We start from the raw sequence: 18,047 nt of genomic DNA, 5'->3' as shown, positions 1-18,047 counted from the left end.
TTAGATTTTAGGTACTCTACCCACCTCTGCAAACGGGACATTATTTGTATTTTTACCTAAACATGCAAATACCATCAGATAGAATTCATAGCAAGCTGTGAACTGGCATGACCTTCAGATGCACTGGCATGACCTTCAGATGCACAATGAGCATTGTATTTGGTACAAATCATTCCCTAAGTTCTAGACCTCAGATGAATCTGGTGATGAACGGTGTGGCTGTTGAACAAGCTGAGGAGACTAAATTACTTGGTGTTACCTTAGATTGTAAAAACGGGTCAAAACATACAGGTTCAATGGTTATAAAGATGGTGAGAGGTATGTCCGTAATAAAGTGATGCTCTGCTTTTTTGACACCACACTCTAAAAAGCAAGTCCAGCAGGCTCTAGTTTTGTCTTATCTTGATTATTGTCCAGTCGTGTGGTCCACTGCTGCAAGGAAAGACCTAGTTAAGCTGCAGCTGGCCCAGAACAGAGTGGCACGTCTTGCTCTTCATTGTAATCAGAGGGCTGATATAAATGCTACRCATGCTAGTCTCTCTTGGCTAAGATTTGAGAGACTGACTGCATTACTTCTTTTCATAAGAAACAATGTATTGAAAATCCCAAATTGTTTGCATAGTCAACTTACACACAGCTCTGACACACACCAGAGGTCTTTCACAGTCCCCAAACCCAGAACAAATTCAAGAAAGCGTACAGCATAATATAGAGCCCTATTGCAAGGAACTTCCATCTCATATTGCTCAAATGAACAGCAAACCTCGTTTCAAAAAACAGATAAAGCAACACCTCAGGACACAACGCCTCTCCCCTATTTGACCTAGATAGTTTGTGTGTGTGCATTGATATGTAGGCTACGTGTGCCTTTAAAAAAATAATGTATGTAGTTCTGTCCCTGAGCTGTTCTTGTCCAATGATGTTTTGTATTATGTTTCATGTTTTGTGTGGATCCCAGGAAGAGTAGCTGCTGCTTTTGCAACAGCTAATGGGATCATAAAAACAATTTTTGTTAACTTTAATTAGCTTTAAAAATGCAAAATTCTCTCTCAGCCTCATGGCAAAATGTGTAGAACAGCATGAGATTGTGTTGTCACGATACCAGGCCAAGTATCATGATACCACGGGGGAAAACTTCAGTGGCCTAGCATCCTGTTCACCCTAATACAACATATTTAATTTAAAGTTCACATTGTTCACCATATAATAGAATACTGAGAAGGCCTACCTATGATGTGGCTGGAGGAATGACTACACGTGCATAATGATTTGAATGTCATTGTGGCAGTAAGCAGAAAACACTGCATGAAACCACCTTTACTCTTCAGTTAAGACTCCCTCCCTCACTCATAAACACACACCCCTCTCTCCCACAAACACGTACACACACTGTTCCCACCTTTAAAAGCGTTAGGCACCAAACAGAATGTAAGGAGCACCAAAAATATATAGATTTTTACACTTTAGGCTTCCATTAGGCCTATAAGAATCCTGTGCCAATGAAATTTTCTTAGAACTACTGTCAAGTTACCATGTTGTTAGCTAGCTAGGTAACATGACTGAACAAAGTTGTTTGTTATCAAACTAATAATTAGTGTCCGGGATTAGTTTAAAAACGGCCCTCGACATGGTGTGTGAAATTATATCAAATGCGCGCGATTTAGCGCAGAAAGAACAAAAAGTATCTCCGGTAATATGGGTCATATTTTTAACCGTTTGAGATCGAGACGAGACGTTTTCTTTCCTGTAAAGCTGCAGACATGCCTCTTGCAAAACGGGGTTTCCTCTCTGGCACTGCTGCATGACGGTGAATTTGCAAAGCCTATCAGACTGGCCTGTACTGTTGGTTATACAAGGGATGAAATTATACAATGTATCAACTTTTCTCACTCTGCTCCAATGTATCACATGTAACAGAAGACTGACTAGGGTCGGCATCCTCCCCGTCATCACAGCTAAACTATACTTAAAATACTGATGCAGGAAGAGCGGACAGAGAGAAGCAGGTGAGTGGTGGCTGGATTTGGATACGGCTGGCTGATTACAGATGCCACACGTGATATGCAGACATTATCGGACTAGCGCATACAAGAGACTTGTTGATGTTGCTTAAATACAACTGAATTTATAAACAAAACTGATTTAATAAACATTCTATAACAGGCACGAGTACTTCATGGCAAAATGTGTAGAATTGCAGGAAGTTTTTTTGGGCACACCCAAATAACACATTTCTGGCTAYGCTACTGACAGACGCAGACCACAGATCTCTCACCTTGGCCAGTTGGTGGATAATCAAGGGGATGAGTCCTGCGTCGATCACAGCCTGAACCTGCTGCTGGTTCCCAGCYGTGATATTGGACAGGAACCACACTGCTTCCTGTAGACGAACCAATCACAGACAGTTATGCCACAACACTTCCTATTAACGGTCCAATCTCACAGTCAAACCAAACAATTTCCTGTTGGCCTGCTAATCATGGACATTGGCTTCTCCCCTCCCCGTTTCCGTTCCCTCTCTCGGGGGAGTGTGTGTGCTCTACCTTGTTGATCTTCTCTTTGGGGTGTGTGAGCAGGTTGGGGAAGTGGGAGAGGACGTCACAGTTGAGAACCATCTGCGTCTGCTCGTCTGTCCCTGTCACGATGTTGCCTACTGCCCTCAGCGTAGCAGTCTGCAGGAAGTGACATCACAGCAGGTCAACACCCAATGCCAGCACGTCAGAAAAGACAAGAAACACACCCTGATTTATTACTTATAAAACGCATTGTTTCCTCCCTTCCTTGAAATGATCACTGTATGTTGTAAGGAAAGCTAGGAGTTTCTTCAACATATGGCTGCAGTTTTACTAAAATACACCTAACCCTCATGATCAGTAAAGCCAAGGTTTTCATACTTGTTGCTTTTAAATAAAATGTTATTGGTCACATGCAATAACATCTGCTAAATATGTGTAAGTGTAGCGAAATGCTTGTGTTTCTAGCTCCAACAGTGCCATTCCAATCAATGATTCATTTTATAAGCACACCATCTTTCATGCCGTCCCTAGGAGGGGTGCGTCACTCGAGTGGGTTGAGTCACTGACGTGATCTTCCTGTCTGGGTTGGCGCCCCCCCTTGGGTTGTGCTGTGGCGGAGATCTTTGTGGGCTATACTCGGCCTTGTCTCAGGATGGTAAGTTGGTGGCTGAAGATATCCCTCTAGTGGTGTGGGGGCTGTGCTTTGGCAAAGTGGGTGGGGTTATATCCTTCCTGTTCGGCCCTGTCCGGGGGTATCATCGGATGGGGCCACAGTGTCTCCTGACCCCTCCTGTCTCAGCCTCCAGTATTTATGCTGCAGTAGTTTATGTGTCGGGGGCTAGGGTCAGTTTGTTATATCTGGAGTACTTCTCCTGTCTTATCCGGTGTCCTGTGTGAGTTTAAGTATGCTCTCTCGAATTCTCTTCTCTCTTCTTTCTCTCTCTCGGAGGACCTGAGCCCTAGGACCATGCCTCAGGACTACCTGGCATGATGACTCCTTGCTGTCCCCAGTCCACCTGGCCGTGCTGCTACTCCAGTTTCAACTGTTCTGCCCGCGGCTATGGAACCCTGATGTTCACCGGACGTGCTACCTGTCCAGACCTGCTGTTTTCAACTCTCTAGAGACAGCAGGAGCGGTAGAGATACTCTTAATGATCGGCTATGAAAAGCCAACTGACATTTACTCCTGAGGTGCTGATTGGCTGCACCCTCGACAACTACTGTGATTATTATTATTTGACCATGCTGGTCATTTATGAACATTTGAACATCTTGGCCATGTTCTGTTATAATCTCCACCCGGCACAGCCAAAAGAGGACTGGCCACCCCTCATAGGAAGAAACCTCGAGAGGAACCAGGCTACATTTTGGCCTTTCTAGGGAGTTTTTCCTAGCCACCGTGCTTCTACACCTGCATTGCTTGCTGTTTGGGGTTTTAAGCTGGTTTTCTGTACAGCACTTTGAGATATCAGCTGATATAAGAAAGGCCATATAAATAAATTTGATTTGATCTATACCACAGTGTGTTTGGGTCTAAGTCTGAATGTTATCAGTTACCATGGTAATTGTTCCCAATTCTATGGCTGTCCCCTGTTGAGCCATCTTACCTGAACTTTGACCTCCTGGTGGCTGAGCAGAGGCACGAGGAAGGGGACTACGCCAGAGTCTATCACCATCTGAATCTGCTCGTTCCCACCATCAGTCAGATAGGACAGAGCCCACACCGTGTCCACCAGGATCTACAAAATGATGTCATCAACGAGTCCAATAAGTGTTGTTTTAATAGGGCTGCTGATGTCAAAATTATGGTATGCGAATTGTACCATTTAGGGGTAATGAAAATACACTTCCACACTTACATTTATATCTGTGTGGTATAGAAGAACACACAGAGCTGGAAGAATCTGGAAAAGAGAAAACAGTTTGAGATAGAGGAAAGATGGTGTGAAAAGCAGACTAGAAATGTGGTCATGTAAGGTATGTCGCTAAACATTCCTCCTAGTGATGAGAGTCATTTGGCTGACTGGCTGGAGAAACTCACTATAACACTGCTCACACATTGAAACACACACGGTACCCACATGTACATACCTCCTGTACAGTCTSCATGAGGGGAGGTGGCTCCTTGTTGCGACAGAGGTTGACGATGACCCAGGTGACGTTGCGGAGGAAGGAGATGGGGATGGAGGGGTTAATGAAGGACAGCAGGGGCTTGACCACGCCCAGGGATATGACGTAATCCCTGCACTGTGGCCCGTCGCCTGGGGGAGAAGCATCACAGGTCAGGGGTCATCATTTGGGCACAGCGTTTTTCCTGGTTAGGTAGTGAGCTATGACAAATACAATTAAGTTAAATGAAGACTCAGCAATATGAAGTAGATGCAGAAAGTCAGTTCTCTCAACAACAACAGAACGTTGAAGCGCAAGTTCTCCACTGTTTTGGTGCCCTGGCTACTACGCTGTGAACAGCGTGACGCGAACCCGTGCTCATGCGCAGACACTGCGTGTGACTGTGTGAAGGCAAAGTCCAATATCTGCGGTGCTGCTCGTGGCAACGTCATTTCGCTGATATGCTGACCACCCCATTCGTTATGCTCGCACGGCAAAATAAATGTACACATACATGTTATTCAATCATTTCATCCAAACTGCAAATAGAACTTGGTTCCATTTGACGCTGGACGCGATGCAAGTCCCACCTCTACCAGCTCCTCATTGGTTTTTAGGAGCATATACCCACATGGGTGACTGAAAGATGAACTGAGGTCCACAATCCAGTCGGTGGTGGTAATGCACCTTAAAATTGGTTGCCAACAGCGATATAAAGTCCACAGACGACTGGAGGAGAGATTACTAGAAACTTTTATCTGTGGATTAATTGTCTGAGTAGAGAACACACGATTGTGTGACTCAAAAATGGGTAAGAATTCTACAAAGACTTCGCGCATTTCAGGTAAAATAACAACTCAAATGTTTATATCACAAGACAAATTAGCTAGCAACAGCAAGGTAGCTAGCTAAATGTCCATGAATGTTTCATGTGTTTTGACCTGTCCCAAAATTAACATAGTTGGTTCAGAGTTAGTTTGGATATTTCAACCTGCGTATCCTCATCTGGTGTGATTGGACAAAAATGAACATGCGCATGCCAGCATGTATAGTCAGCATGTATGTATCTTTACTCACCTATGATGTTGCCTAGTGCCCACACAGCCTGTTCACACACATTCTGATGGGGAGATTGGAGCAGTCGCAGGAACAGGGGAACAGCATCTGTTCGTACACACACACAGAGAGAGTTAGGAATTGACATATCACAATTTCACACTAGAGGTCGACCGATTAATCAGAATGGCCAATTAATTAGGGCCCGATTTCAAGTTTTCATAACAATCGGTAATCGGTATTTTTGTACACCGATTTGCCGAGAATTTTTTTTTGTACACCTTTATTTAACTAGACAAGTCAGTTAAGAACACATTCTTATTTTCAATGACGGCCTGGGAACGGTGGGTTAATTGCCTTGTTCAGGGGCAGAACGACAGATTCTTCATTGTCAGCTCGGGGATTCGTTTTTGCAACCTTCCGGTTACTAGTCCAACGCTCTAACCACCTGCCTTACATTCAAATCAAATGTATTTATATAGCCCTTACATCAGCTGATATCTCAAAGTGCTGTACAGAAACCCAGCCTAAAACCCCAAACAGCAAGCAATGCAGGTGTAGAAGCACGGTGGCTAGGAAAAACTCCCTAGAAAGGCCAGAACCTAGGAAGAAACCTAGAGAGGAACCAGGCTATGAGGGGTGGCCAGTCCTCTTCTGGCTGTGCCGGGTGGAGATTATAACAGAACATGGCCAAGATGTTCAAATATGACCAGCATGGTCAAATAATAATAATCACAGTAGTTGTCGAGGGTGCAAAAAGTCAGCACCTCAGGAGTAAATGTCAGTTGGCTTTTCATAGCCGATCATTGAGAGTATCTCTACCGCTCCTGCTGTCTCTAGAGAGTTGAAAACAGCAGGTCTGGGACAGGTAGCACGTCCGGTGAACTCCACGAGGAGAACTTGCACTCCACGAGGAGCCTGCGTGGCAGGCAGACTACCTGTTACTTGAGGGCAGCAAGAAGCCAAGGTAAGTTGCTAGCTAGCATTAAACTTATCTTTTAAAAAACAAATCTTAACATAATCACTAGTTAACTACACATGGTTGATGATATTACTAGTTTATCTAGCGTGTCCTGCGTTGCATATAATCGATGCGGTGCCTGTTAATTTCTCATTGAATCACGGCCTACTTCAACAAACGGGTGATTTAACAAGCGCATTTGCGAAAAAAGTACTGTCGTTGCACCAATGTACCTAACCATAAACATCAACGCCTTCCTTTAAAATCAATACACAAGTATATATTTTTTAAACCTGCATATTTAGTTAATATTGCCTGCTAACATGAATTTCTTATAACTAGGGAAATTGTCACTTCTCTTGCGTTCCGTGCAAGCAGTCAGGGTATATGCAGCTGTTTGGGCAGCCTGGCTCATTGCGAACTGTGTGAAGTCCATTTATTCCTAACAAAGGTCGTAATTAATTTGCCAGAATTGTACATAATTATGACATAACATTGAAGGTTGCACAATGTAACAGTAATATTTAGACTTAGGGATGCCATCCGTTAGATAAAATACAGAACGGTTCCGTATTTCACTGAAAGAATAAACGTTTTGTTTTCTAAATGATAGTTTCCGGATTCGACCATTTTAATGACCAAAGGCTCGTATTTCTGTGTGTTATTATGTTATAATTAAGTCTATGATTTGATAGAGCAGTCTGACTGAGCGGTGGTAGGCACCAGCAGGCTCGTAAGCATTCATTCAAACAGCACTTTCGTATGTTTGCCAGCAGCTCTTCGCAATGCTTCAAGCATTGCGCTGTTTATGCCTATCAACTCCCGAGATTAGGCTGGTGTAACTGATGTGAAATGGCTAGCTAGTTAGCGGGGTGCGCGCTAATAGCGTTTCAAACGTCACTCGCTCTGAGACTTGGAGTAGTTGTTCCCCTTGCTCTGCATGGGTAACGCTGCTTCGAGGGTGGCTGTTGTCGATGTGTTCCTGGTTCGAGGAGAGGGACGGAAGCTATACTGTTACACTGGCAATACTAAAGTGCCTATAAGAACATCCAATAGTCAAAGGTATATGAAATACAAATCGTATAGAGAGAAATAGTCCTATAATAACTACAACCTAAAACTTCTTACCTGGGAATATTGAAGACTCATGTTAAAAGGAACCACCAGCTTTCATATGTTCTCATGTTCTGAGCAAGGAACTTAAACGTTCGCTTTCTTACATGGCACATATTGCACTTTTACTTTCTTCTCCAACACTTTGTTATTGCATTATTTAAACCAAATTGAACATGTTTCATTATTTATTTGAGGCTAAATTGATTTTATTGATGTATTATATTAAGTTAAAATAAGTGTTCATTCAATATTGTTTTAATTGTCATTATTACAAATAACAAAAACTTTTTTTTATTTTTATATATATATATTTTTAATAATCGGCTTTTTTGACCCCCAATAATCGGTATCGGCGTTGAAAAATCATAATCGGTCGACCTCTATTTCACACACAACGATAACAAAACAGAAGCCTTAGTGAAGCCCAGACAGACAGTCAGAATAAGAGCAGGGCAGAGAGACCGAGCCCAGACAGACAGTCAGAATAAGAGCAGGGCAGAGAGACCGAGCCCAGACAGTCAGAATAAGAGCAGGGCAGAGAGACCGAGCCCAGACAGTCAGAATAAGAGCAGGGCAGAGAGACCGAGCCCAGACAGACAGTCAGAATAAGAGCAGGGCAGAGTGAGATGCTGAACTTACTGGATTTGACCACAGCCTGGGTCTGTTGTGAAGTACCAGACGCTATGTTGGTCAGGGCCCAGGCTGCCTCGAACTGGAGAGACGGACTAGCGCAGAGAAAGGAAGGAAAGAGTGAGAGAAAGAATGAGAGGCCTTCCACTAATATCAACCCATCTTCATCCTAACCCCACACACCCCCCCCCCCCTATTGTCCTGGGTATGTCTCCATTCCTGACCACAAGGTCCTCTGTGTGTGTGTTGTCCTGAACACAAGTTCCTGGGAATGGGGAAATATTTTGTTTGGGTTGGCTCCAGAGAAATGGGCCAAGGGACTGTCCTGTGCCTGACACACACACACGCACACACACCTTATCTGCATCATATCTCCTAGACATGAATCCTGTCAGACTACAGGGTTACCTACACACACACACAAACCTTATCTGCATCATATCTCCTAGACATGAATCCTGTCAGACTACAGGGTTACCTCCCAGCAAATGTCCCAACAGTGCATTAGTAGAGACAGTCAAAGGGAGGACATTGGTCTGAGGCAGCAGCAGACTCACTTGTCATCTCTCTCCAGACATTTGACTAGGATGGGCAGGACGCCCGACTTTATCAAGTCATCAATGGGAGGGTTTCTGTCACTGGAGAGGAGTTTTCTGACGGACACAAAAACAGGAAGTGTTATGTTTGAGTCATGGAATAGAAAACAGGGTTTGAGMGATACAAAGCAGAGAGAAGGACAAGGTGATCACACATCTTACTATACTTGTGAAAATAATATTTTCCCTAACCAGCACCCAAATTCTAACAATAAACTTAACCCCTAAACCTAAAAATAGACATTTTACAATTGAGGATCGGCAAAATGTCCTCACTTCTCAGATTTGTAGTTGGTTTACTATTCTTGTGAAGACTTCTGATACTCACAAGTATAGTAAAACTTGTACACACACTTTTACCTGGCAGCCTGTACGGCACTGAGCTGGAGCACAGCGTTATCACTGGTGGCGTTCTTCAGCGATAGAGAGAATGAGAAAACACGTTACAGCACCGCACTCAGAGGATGGTTTTTAGTTAACAAGTAGACGTGTGTACATGAAGTTGAGGCTGACCTGCAACATGACTTCTAGTGTGATGTTTTGCTGTAAAGACAGAAGGGACAACATCAGTACCAGGTTACAGAGCAACAACATGGGGGGACGGGATACAATTCACATAAATGGATGTTTAACAGATCTGAGGAGACACAGTGCTGTTTTCCCTGTGGCTGCTGCTGAGTTGGTGTGTTGACCGGCCGGTTGAGGCCGTGTGAGCTCACAGGCTGAGAATGTCATGCTAGCCTATCACTACAATAGACATCACCACACTTCACCTTGTAGCAGCTAAACCAGGCCAGACCAGGSACTATTCCTCATTTCAGTAGCTTAGTGACAGGTCTCCAGTCAGCAGGATGAAAAAGCTTCTCTGAATTTACCATTACATCCCCCTGTGTATCCCCATACAGTGCATTCAAAACTATTCAGAGCCCTTGACTTTTTCCACATTTTGTTACATTACAGCCTTACTCTAAAATTGACATTTTTGTGTAATACATATTTTTATTGTTCTCAATCTACACACAATGCCCCATAATGACAAAGCAAAACCAGGTTTTTAGATAAATCTTTAAAAAAGTACACTGAAATATCACATTTACATAAGTATTCAGATCCTTTACTCAGTACTTTGTTGAAGCATCTTTGGCAGCCTTGGGTATGATGCTACAAGCTTGGCACATGTATTTGGGGAGTTTTTCCCATTCTTCTTGGCAGATCCTCTCAAGCTCTGTCAGGTTGGATGGGGAGCGTTGCTGCACAGCTATTTTCAGGTCTCTCCAGAGATGTTCGATCTGGTTCAAGTCTGGCCTCTGGCTGGGCCACTCAAGGCAATTCAGAGACTTGTCCCGAAGCCACTCCTGCATTGTCTTGGCTGTGGGCTTGGGTTGTTGGAAGGTGAATCTTCCTCCCAGTCTGAGGTCCTGAGTGTTCTGGAGCAGTTTTTCATCAAGTACCTCTCTGTACTTTCCTCTGTTCATCATTCGCTCAATTCTGACTAGTCTACCAGTCCCTGTTGCTAAAAAACAACCCCACAGCATGATGCTGCCACCACCATGCTTCACCATAGGGATGGTGCCAGGTTTCCTCGAGACGTGACGCTTGGCATTCAGGCCAAAGAGTTGAATCATGGTTTCAAAAGACCAGAGAATCTTGTTTCTCATGGTCTGAGGCTTTAGGTGCCTTTTGGCAAAATCCAAGCAGGCTGTCATGACTTTTACTGAGGAGTGCCTTCCGTCTAGCCATTCTACCATTAAGACCTGATTGGTGGAGTGCTGCAGAGATGGTTGTCCTTCCGGAAGGTTCTCTCATCACCAGAGGAACTCTTGAGCTCTGTCAGAGTGCCCATTAGGTTCTTGGTCACCTCCCTGACCAAGGCCCTTCTCTCCCGATTGCTCAGTTTGGCCGGGTGGCCAGTTTTAGGAAAAGTTTAGATGTTTGTAAACTTCTTAAATGGAAGAATGATGGAGGCCACTGTGTTCTTGGGGACCGGCAATTTTTTCGGTACCTTTCCCCAGATCTGTGCCTCGACACAATACTGTCTCTGAGCTCTATGGACAATTCCTTCGAACTCATGGCTTGGTGTTTGCTCTGACATGCACTGTCAGTGGGCCCTTATATAGACAGGTGTGTGCCTTTCCAAATCATGTCCAATCAATTGAATTTACCACAGGTGGACTCCGGTCAAGTTATAGAAACATCTCAAGGATGATCAATGGAAACAGGATGCACATAAGTTAAATTTCGAGTCTCATAGCAAAGGGTCTGAAAACTCATTAACAAGATGTTTTTAAATTTGTAATACATTTTCAAAAATTTCTAAAAACCTGTTTTCGCTTTTTCATTATGAGGTATTGTGTGTATATTAAAACCTTTTCTCAATATAGGGGGTGCTGTTTCAACATTAGCATTTATCGTCTCCAAATTAAACTGCCTCATACTCAATTCTTGCTCGTACAATATGCATATTATTATTACTATTGGATAGAAAACAATCTCTAGTTTCTAAAACCGTTTGAATTATGTCTGTGGGTGAACCAGAACTCTTTCTACAGCAAAACTCATGACAGGACATGCGAAGCTCTGAAAAATTGTCTCTGATCTCGGATCAGTTTGAAAACTCTGTGTGTGCCCTATGGCTTGACATGAACTGCACCCGCCTTCCCCTGGATGTCAGTAACCAATGAGAAGTGGAATGGTGTCTCTACGTGTTTGTCAGAGTTTATAAAAGGGAGTGGAGTGAGATGACCCTTCCTTTTGACGCTCGCCAGGACGCAAGGGAGGACATCAGAACGCATGCTCAAAAGCTCTCGTTATTGATCAAAGATCTATCCGTCTGTGATTTAGTTCGATATAGGTGTTAGAAACATCATAACGAAGTATTTGAAACCGATTTATATCAGTTCATGCGAGTATATTGCTATTTTTCGAATTTCCTTAGTATTGCGTTTGACGATTTGGGCATGTGTGTGCCGTGAAGCTATCGTTAGCTGCTAGTTCTGAAGTTGAGGAGGTCGTTTTACAACAAAGCAACGATACTTTTGGACAAAGGACACAATTGCCCAAGATACTGATGGAAGCTCGTCCAAAAGTAAGAGTTATTTATGATTTTATTCCGTATTTATGTGGAAAAATGTAAACGCATTTTTCGGCCATTATTGCGGCACTAGTCTGGCTGTAACGCACACTGTATGTCTAGTAACGTTAATTTTAAAAATCTAAATCAGCGGTTGCATTAATAACCAATGCATCTTTCATTAGCTGTCCAACCTGTATTTTTTAGTCAATCTAATCGATAAATAATCGTAATCATAGGTGCCTTTCTAAGATGGCGCCGGCCCGAATGCATGCCATGTTTTTGACAGATCAATTGCATAACCAAGATTTTTGATGCTAAATATGCACATTTTCGAACAAACTCTAATGCATTGTGTAATATGATGTTACAGGACTGTCATCTGAAGAATTCTGAGAAGGTAGTGAAAAATTAATATATTTTTGGTGGCGATAACGTTATCGACCCTTTTGGCTTGATTCAATGCTGGGTGATGTTAGCTCATGTGGTATGCTAATATAACGATATATTGTGTTTTCGCTGTAAAACACTTAGAAAATCTGAAACATTGTCTGGATTCACAAGATCTGTGTCTTTCGATTGCTGTATGCTGTGTATTTTTCAGAAATGTTTTAGGATGAGTATTTTGGTAATTGACGTCGGTCTCTGTAATTATTCCGGCTGCTTCCAACGCTATTTCAGATTGCAGCTGCAATGTAGAAATGTGATTATACCTGAAATATGCAAATTTTTCTAAAAAAAAACTATCCTATACCATGAATATGTTATCAGACTATCATCTTATGAAGTTGTTTCTTGGTTAGTGGCTATATATATCTTTATTTAGTCGAATTAGTGATAGCTACTGATGCAGGAAAAAAATGGTGGAGAAAAAAAGTGGTGTCTTTTGCTATCGTGGTTAGCTAATAGATTTACATATTGTGTCTTCCCTGTAAAACATTTTAAAAATCAGAAATGATGGCTGGATTCACAAGATCTGTATCTTTCATCTGGTGTCTTGGACTTGTGATTTAATGATATTTAGATGCTTGTATTTACTTGTGACGCTATGCTAGGCTATGCTAGTCAGCTTTTTTACTGTGGGGGGTGCTCCCGGATCCGGGATGAGTACCAACTAAAAGTTAATGAGGATTAAAAAAAAAAAGTTGAATAATGCTGTAACGTAACAAAAATGTGGAAAAAGGGAAAGGACTGAATACTTTGGATGCACTGTACATCATACAAACCATAAAGAGACCAGGGGGTTTAAGACCCATGTCTAGATTACAATGTCACACATAGAAATGGATTGTATAGCACGAACACAATGTCTAATGTCATTTGATCTCCAGGAGGGTTGGCCACATCTGTCCGGCTGGTACTACCTGACAGATAATCTAGGCAGTACATTTCCATCTGTAACAAGTCTCTCGTCTTAGAGATAGCCAGCCCAGCGCAATAGCAAATGGGTCGCTAAAGTGACATCACACCCACCCCTTTGAAGTCAGAGTCTATGTCGGAGTCCTCAAGACTGTCCTCCTGTGGGACGTTCCTCTTCTTCAGTAGATGCTTGTCTCGTTTGTTCTGACCGAAGAGAGGGAGAGATTAAAGAACAAACCAACACATTGATTAATACTGAAATATATGACAGAGTAGCAACACTAACTTCTACAGCACCAACACTTAAGTGCAAGCTGGATATCGGTCGAAAAACAACTGACCCTCGCATCCCTAGGATGTGTGTCGTCTGTCTGCCCAGAGACATCTGGGGTACAGTTGGGGACAAAGTACAAACCCTGTGTCGCTATGGGGATGTCCTCTATAAGATTACTCAACTTTAGATACAGTGCTTTCAGAAAGTAATCACACCCATTGACCTTTTCCACATCTTGTGTTACAAAGTGAGATTAAAATGGATGTTATTTTATTGTCGTCAACTACCTACACAAAATACTAGAATGTCAAAGTGGATTACATTTTTATAAAACACAATACATCTTGGTTTAGATCAGTATTCAACCCTCTGAGTCAATACACGTTAGAGTCACCTTGAGCAGTTGGGGAATATGTTTATTCTGTGCAGGCTTCCTTTTCACTCTGTCATTTAGGTTAATATTGTGGATTAACTACAATGTTGTTGATCCATCCTCAGTTCAATCACAGCCATGGTGAAATCCCAGAGCTGTTGCCTTCCTTTCCTCTAATTGAGTTAGGAAGGGCGCCTGTATTTTTCTAGTTACTGGGTGTATCGATACACCATGCAAAGTGTAATTAATAACTGCACCATGCTCAATGGGATATTCAATGTCTTTTTTTAAAGACATCTACCAATAGGTGGCCTTCTTTGCGAACCATTGAAAAAACTCCCTGGTCTTTGTTGAATCTGTGCTTAAAATTCACTGCGACCTTACAGATAATTGTGTGGGGTATAGAGATGTGGTAGACATTTAAAAATCAAGGTAAACTCTATTATACAACACAGAGTGAGTCCATGCAACTTATGTGACTTGTTAAGCACATATTTACTCCTGAACTTACACTACGTAACCAAAAGTATGTGGTTCCTGCTCGTTGAACAACTCATTCCAAAATCATCGAGTTGGTCCTCCCTTTGCTGCTATAACAGCCTCTACTCTCCTGGGAAGGCTTTCCACTAGATGTTGGAACATTGCTGCAGGGACTTGCTTCCATTCAGCCACAAGAGCATTAGAGAGAGGTCGGGCAATGATGTTGGGCGATTTGACCTGGCTCGCAGTCCCAACTCATCCCAAACGTGTTCGATGGGGTTGAGGTCAGGGCTCTGTACAGGCCAGTCAAGTTCTTACACACCGAAAAAACTTTCTGTATGGACCTGGCTTTGTGCACGGGGGAGTTCTGCTGACACAGGAAAGGGTTTTCCCCAAACTGTTGCCACAAAGTTAGAAGCACAGAATCACCTAGAATGTCATTGTATGCTGTAGCATTAAAGATTTCCCTTCACTGGAACTAAGGGGCCTAGTCCGAACCATGAAAAACAGCTCCAGACCATTATTCCTCCAAACTGTACAGTTGGCACTATGCATTGAGGCAGGTAGCGTTCTCCTGGCATCTGTCAACCCCAGATTCGTCCGTTGGACTGCCAGATGGTGAAGCGTGATTCATCACTCCAGAGAACGCATTTCCACTGCTCCAGAGTCCAATGGCGGCGAGCTTTATACCACTCCAGCGGACGCTTGGCATTGGTGATCTTAGGTTTGTATGCGGCTGCTCAGCCATGGAAACCCATTTCATGAAGCACCCAACGAAAAGTTTTTGTGCTGACGTTGCTTCCAGAGGCAATTTGGAACTCGGTAGTGAGTGTTGAAACCGAGGACAGACGATTTTTACACGCTACACCGGTCCCGTTCTTTGAGCTTGTGTAGTCTACCACTTTGCGGCTGAGCCTTTGTTGCAGAGCTCTTCAGTCAGGCCATTCTACTGCCAATGTATGTCTATGGAGATTGCATGGCTGTGTGCTTGATTTTATACACCTGTCAGCAACGGGTGTGGCTGAAACAATCGAATCTACTAATTTGAAGGTGTGTCCACATACATACATACAAAAGTATGTATATATGAGCATTTAGGCTTTCTGTAACATGTCGGTTCAATTATTTACTTATTTTATGCCGGCCATGTTATTTTAGTGTGGGGCAAACAGAGAGAGAAGAACGTGTGATCGAGAGGAATCGAGAGCTGTTGCGTCGCGAGATATCTCTACCTGAAAATACATTATCTAAATGATTGATAGTTGGTATTCAGCAGTCATAAAAGTAAGCCTTATTTACTTTGAAGAACTAGAAAAAAGTGATTTTGTCAGACAGCAGCTCTATAGAGATGACTTGGAATGAAATAGTCAAATTCAATATACACAACAACCAAAATATTTTTATTAAAGTAAAGTGAATGACAGGTAAGTGATAACCAGTAATGGGCAGTCACCATCATGGGACTGTGCTGTTAGGGTATTCAACCCACATGATGCATAGCATATTTAAAATGTTGAAAAAAATCATAACCGAACTAACCTTAAAAAGCACTAAGAGACACACACCAACTGTAAGGCTCCTAGGGTACAGTGAAACACACACCAACTGTAAGGCTCCTAGGGTGCAGTGAAACACACACTTCAACTGCAAGGCTCCTAGGGTACAGTGAAACACACACCAACTGCAAGGCTCCTAGGGTACAGTGAAACACACACCAACTGCAAGGCTCCTAGGGTACAGTGAAACACACACCAACTGTAAGGCTCCTAGGGTACAGTGAAACACACACAAAAACAAATGCAGACGCAACAAAGATGAGCAGACAGACACACTGGTGTTGAAAAGAGTGTGAAAGACACACACAGCCGCTCGGCATGTGAGTCAGTGGTAGGAGGGATATTCCCTTGGCCTACATTCCAGTGTGTGCTACAGTGCCGGGCCATGCATCACTGCTGGCGACTAACCAGCCCTGTGCTGCTCTCTGCTCCGGCAGGCAGTAACAACAGACCCTATTCTCCCTCACCCGCTATCACCCATCAACGGCTATGTCTCACTCTCTGTATCAGTGGTAACTTCCCTCAGTTTCCCTTCCTCAACCAAGTGACTCAGCAAATCCCAATCAGCATCATGAAGTAAAAAGAGTGAGCGACAGACTCAGAAGCCTTGACGAGGGGGATTGTTTTAACGTCTGAGAAAAAAGAGGGGGGTCTAGCAGAGGAAGATAGTAGGGGGGAGGAAGTAAGATTCAAAGCCATGAACAGGGTACGCTTTTGCGTCAGAGAGATCACAGAGTCAACATGAGAGCAKCGAATTGTCAGACATATGAGTGACAGAGATAGCTACGTATCACAGGAGGGGGGTCAGAGCAACCCTTCAGTCTCTGGCTCTTTACAAAGGTGTAAACAGAGCAGCTGCATGACTACCATACTAATTGGGTGTATTGTATCCAACACAGTACAACCTGTATATTAAAGTATTCAGATTAAAGCCAATTTTTGCTTGATCTGAAAATGTGGTGGGAAGCTCCGTATGGAGGGTGTGACGCAATTTTGGAGCCCCTGGAGGAATGCAGAKGCCAAATTGAGCTCTGTACCAAATGTTTAAACAAATGCGGAGGGCTCCGTATAGCTCCGCATTGACATGATTGGTTGACGGGTAGCTGGGGGCAGGGAGGTCCTGTATAAACAAACTCACTTCCTTGAGAACTTCCTTCACAACAGCTCTGCGAAACGCAAGTACACTATATACAGTACCAGTTGAAAGTGGACACACCTACTCATTCAGGTTTATTTATTTATTTTTCTCTACATAGAATAGTGAAGACATCAAAACTATGCAATAACACATATGGATTCATGTAGTAACCAAAACATATATTTTATATTTGAGATTCTTCAAAGTAGCCACCCTTTGCTTTGATGATAGCTKTGCACACTCTTGGCATTCTCTCAACCAGCTTCATGAGGTAGTCACCTGGAATGCAATTCAATTAACAGGTATGCCTTGTTAAAAGAAGATAAGAAATTCCACAAATGAATGCGTTTGAGGCAATCAGTTGTGTTTTGACATGATAGGGTGGTATACAGAAGATAGCCCTATTTGGTAAAATACCAAGTCCATATTATGGCAAGAACAGCTCAAATAAGCAAAAAGAAACGACAGTCAATCATTACTTTAAGACAAGTTTCTTCAAGTGCTGTCACAAAAACCATTGAGCGCTATGATGAAACTGGCTCTCATGAGGACAGCCACAGGAAAGGACACAGAATTACCTCCGCTGCAGTTCAATTAAATTAACTGCACCTCAGATTGCAGGCCAAATAAATGCTTCAGGGTTTAAGTAAGACACATCTCAACATCAACTGTTCAGAGGAGACTGCGTGAATCAGGCCTTCGTGTTCKAATTGCTGCATAGAAACCACTACTAAAGGACACCAATAAGAAGAAGAGACTTGCTTGGGCCAAGAAACGTGAGCAATGGACATTAGACCGGTGGATGTCTGTTCT

General features: G+C 43.0%; 1 protein-coding gene across 1 annotated transcript in view; it reads right to left on the bottom strand.

Annotated features, from left to right (window-relative positions):
* Positions 1–18,047, bottom strand: part of LOC111979636 (importin subunit alpha-4) — a 29,123-nt gene that overhangs the window by 5,996 nt on the left and 5,080 nt on the right. The window contains exons 3-13 of the mRNA XM_024010244.3: positions 13,528–13,617; positions 9,498–9,527; positions 9,345–9,397; positions 8,946–9,041; positions 8,398–8,483; positions 5,703–5,789; positions 4,608–4,777; positions 4,376–4,420; positions 4,124–4,255; positions 2,544–2,672; positions 2,276–2,380 (exon numbers count right to left, since the gene is read on the bottom strand). Coding sequence (XP_023866012.1) covers positions 2,276–2,380; positions 2,544–2,672; positions 4,124–4,255; positions 4,376–4,420; positions 4,608–4,777; positions 5,703–5,789; positions 8,398–8,483; positions 8,946–9,041; positions 9,345–9,397; positions 9,498–9,527; positions 13,528–13,617 — 1,023 coding nt within the window. The remainder of the gene's footprint in view (positions 1–2,275; positions 2,381–2,543; positions 2,673–4,123; positions 4,256–4,375; positions 4,421–4,607; positions 4,778–5,702; positions 5,790–8,397; positions 8,484–8,945; positions 9,042–9,344; positions 9,398–9,497; positions 9,528–13,527; positions 13,618–18,047) is intronic.

Source organism: Salvelinus sp. IW2-2015, linkage group LG2 (genome assembly GCF_002910315.2).
Source record: "Salvelinus sp. IW2-2015 linkage group LG2, ASM291031v2, whole genome shotgun sequence".
NCBI lineage: Eukaryota > Metazoa > Chordata > Actinopteri > Salmoniformes > Salmonidae > Salvelinus > Salvelinus sp. IW2-2015.
This window is presented reverse-complemented; position numbering and strand designations above follow the sequence as displayed.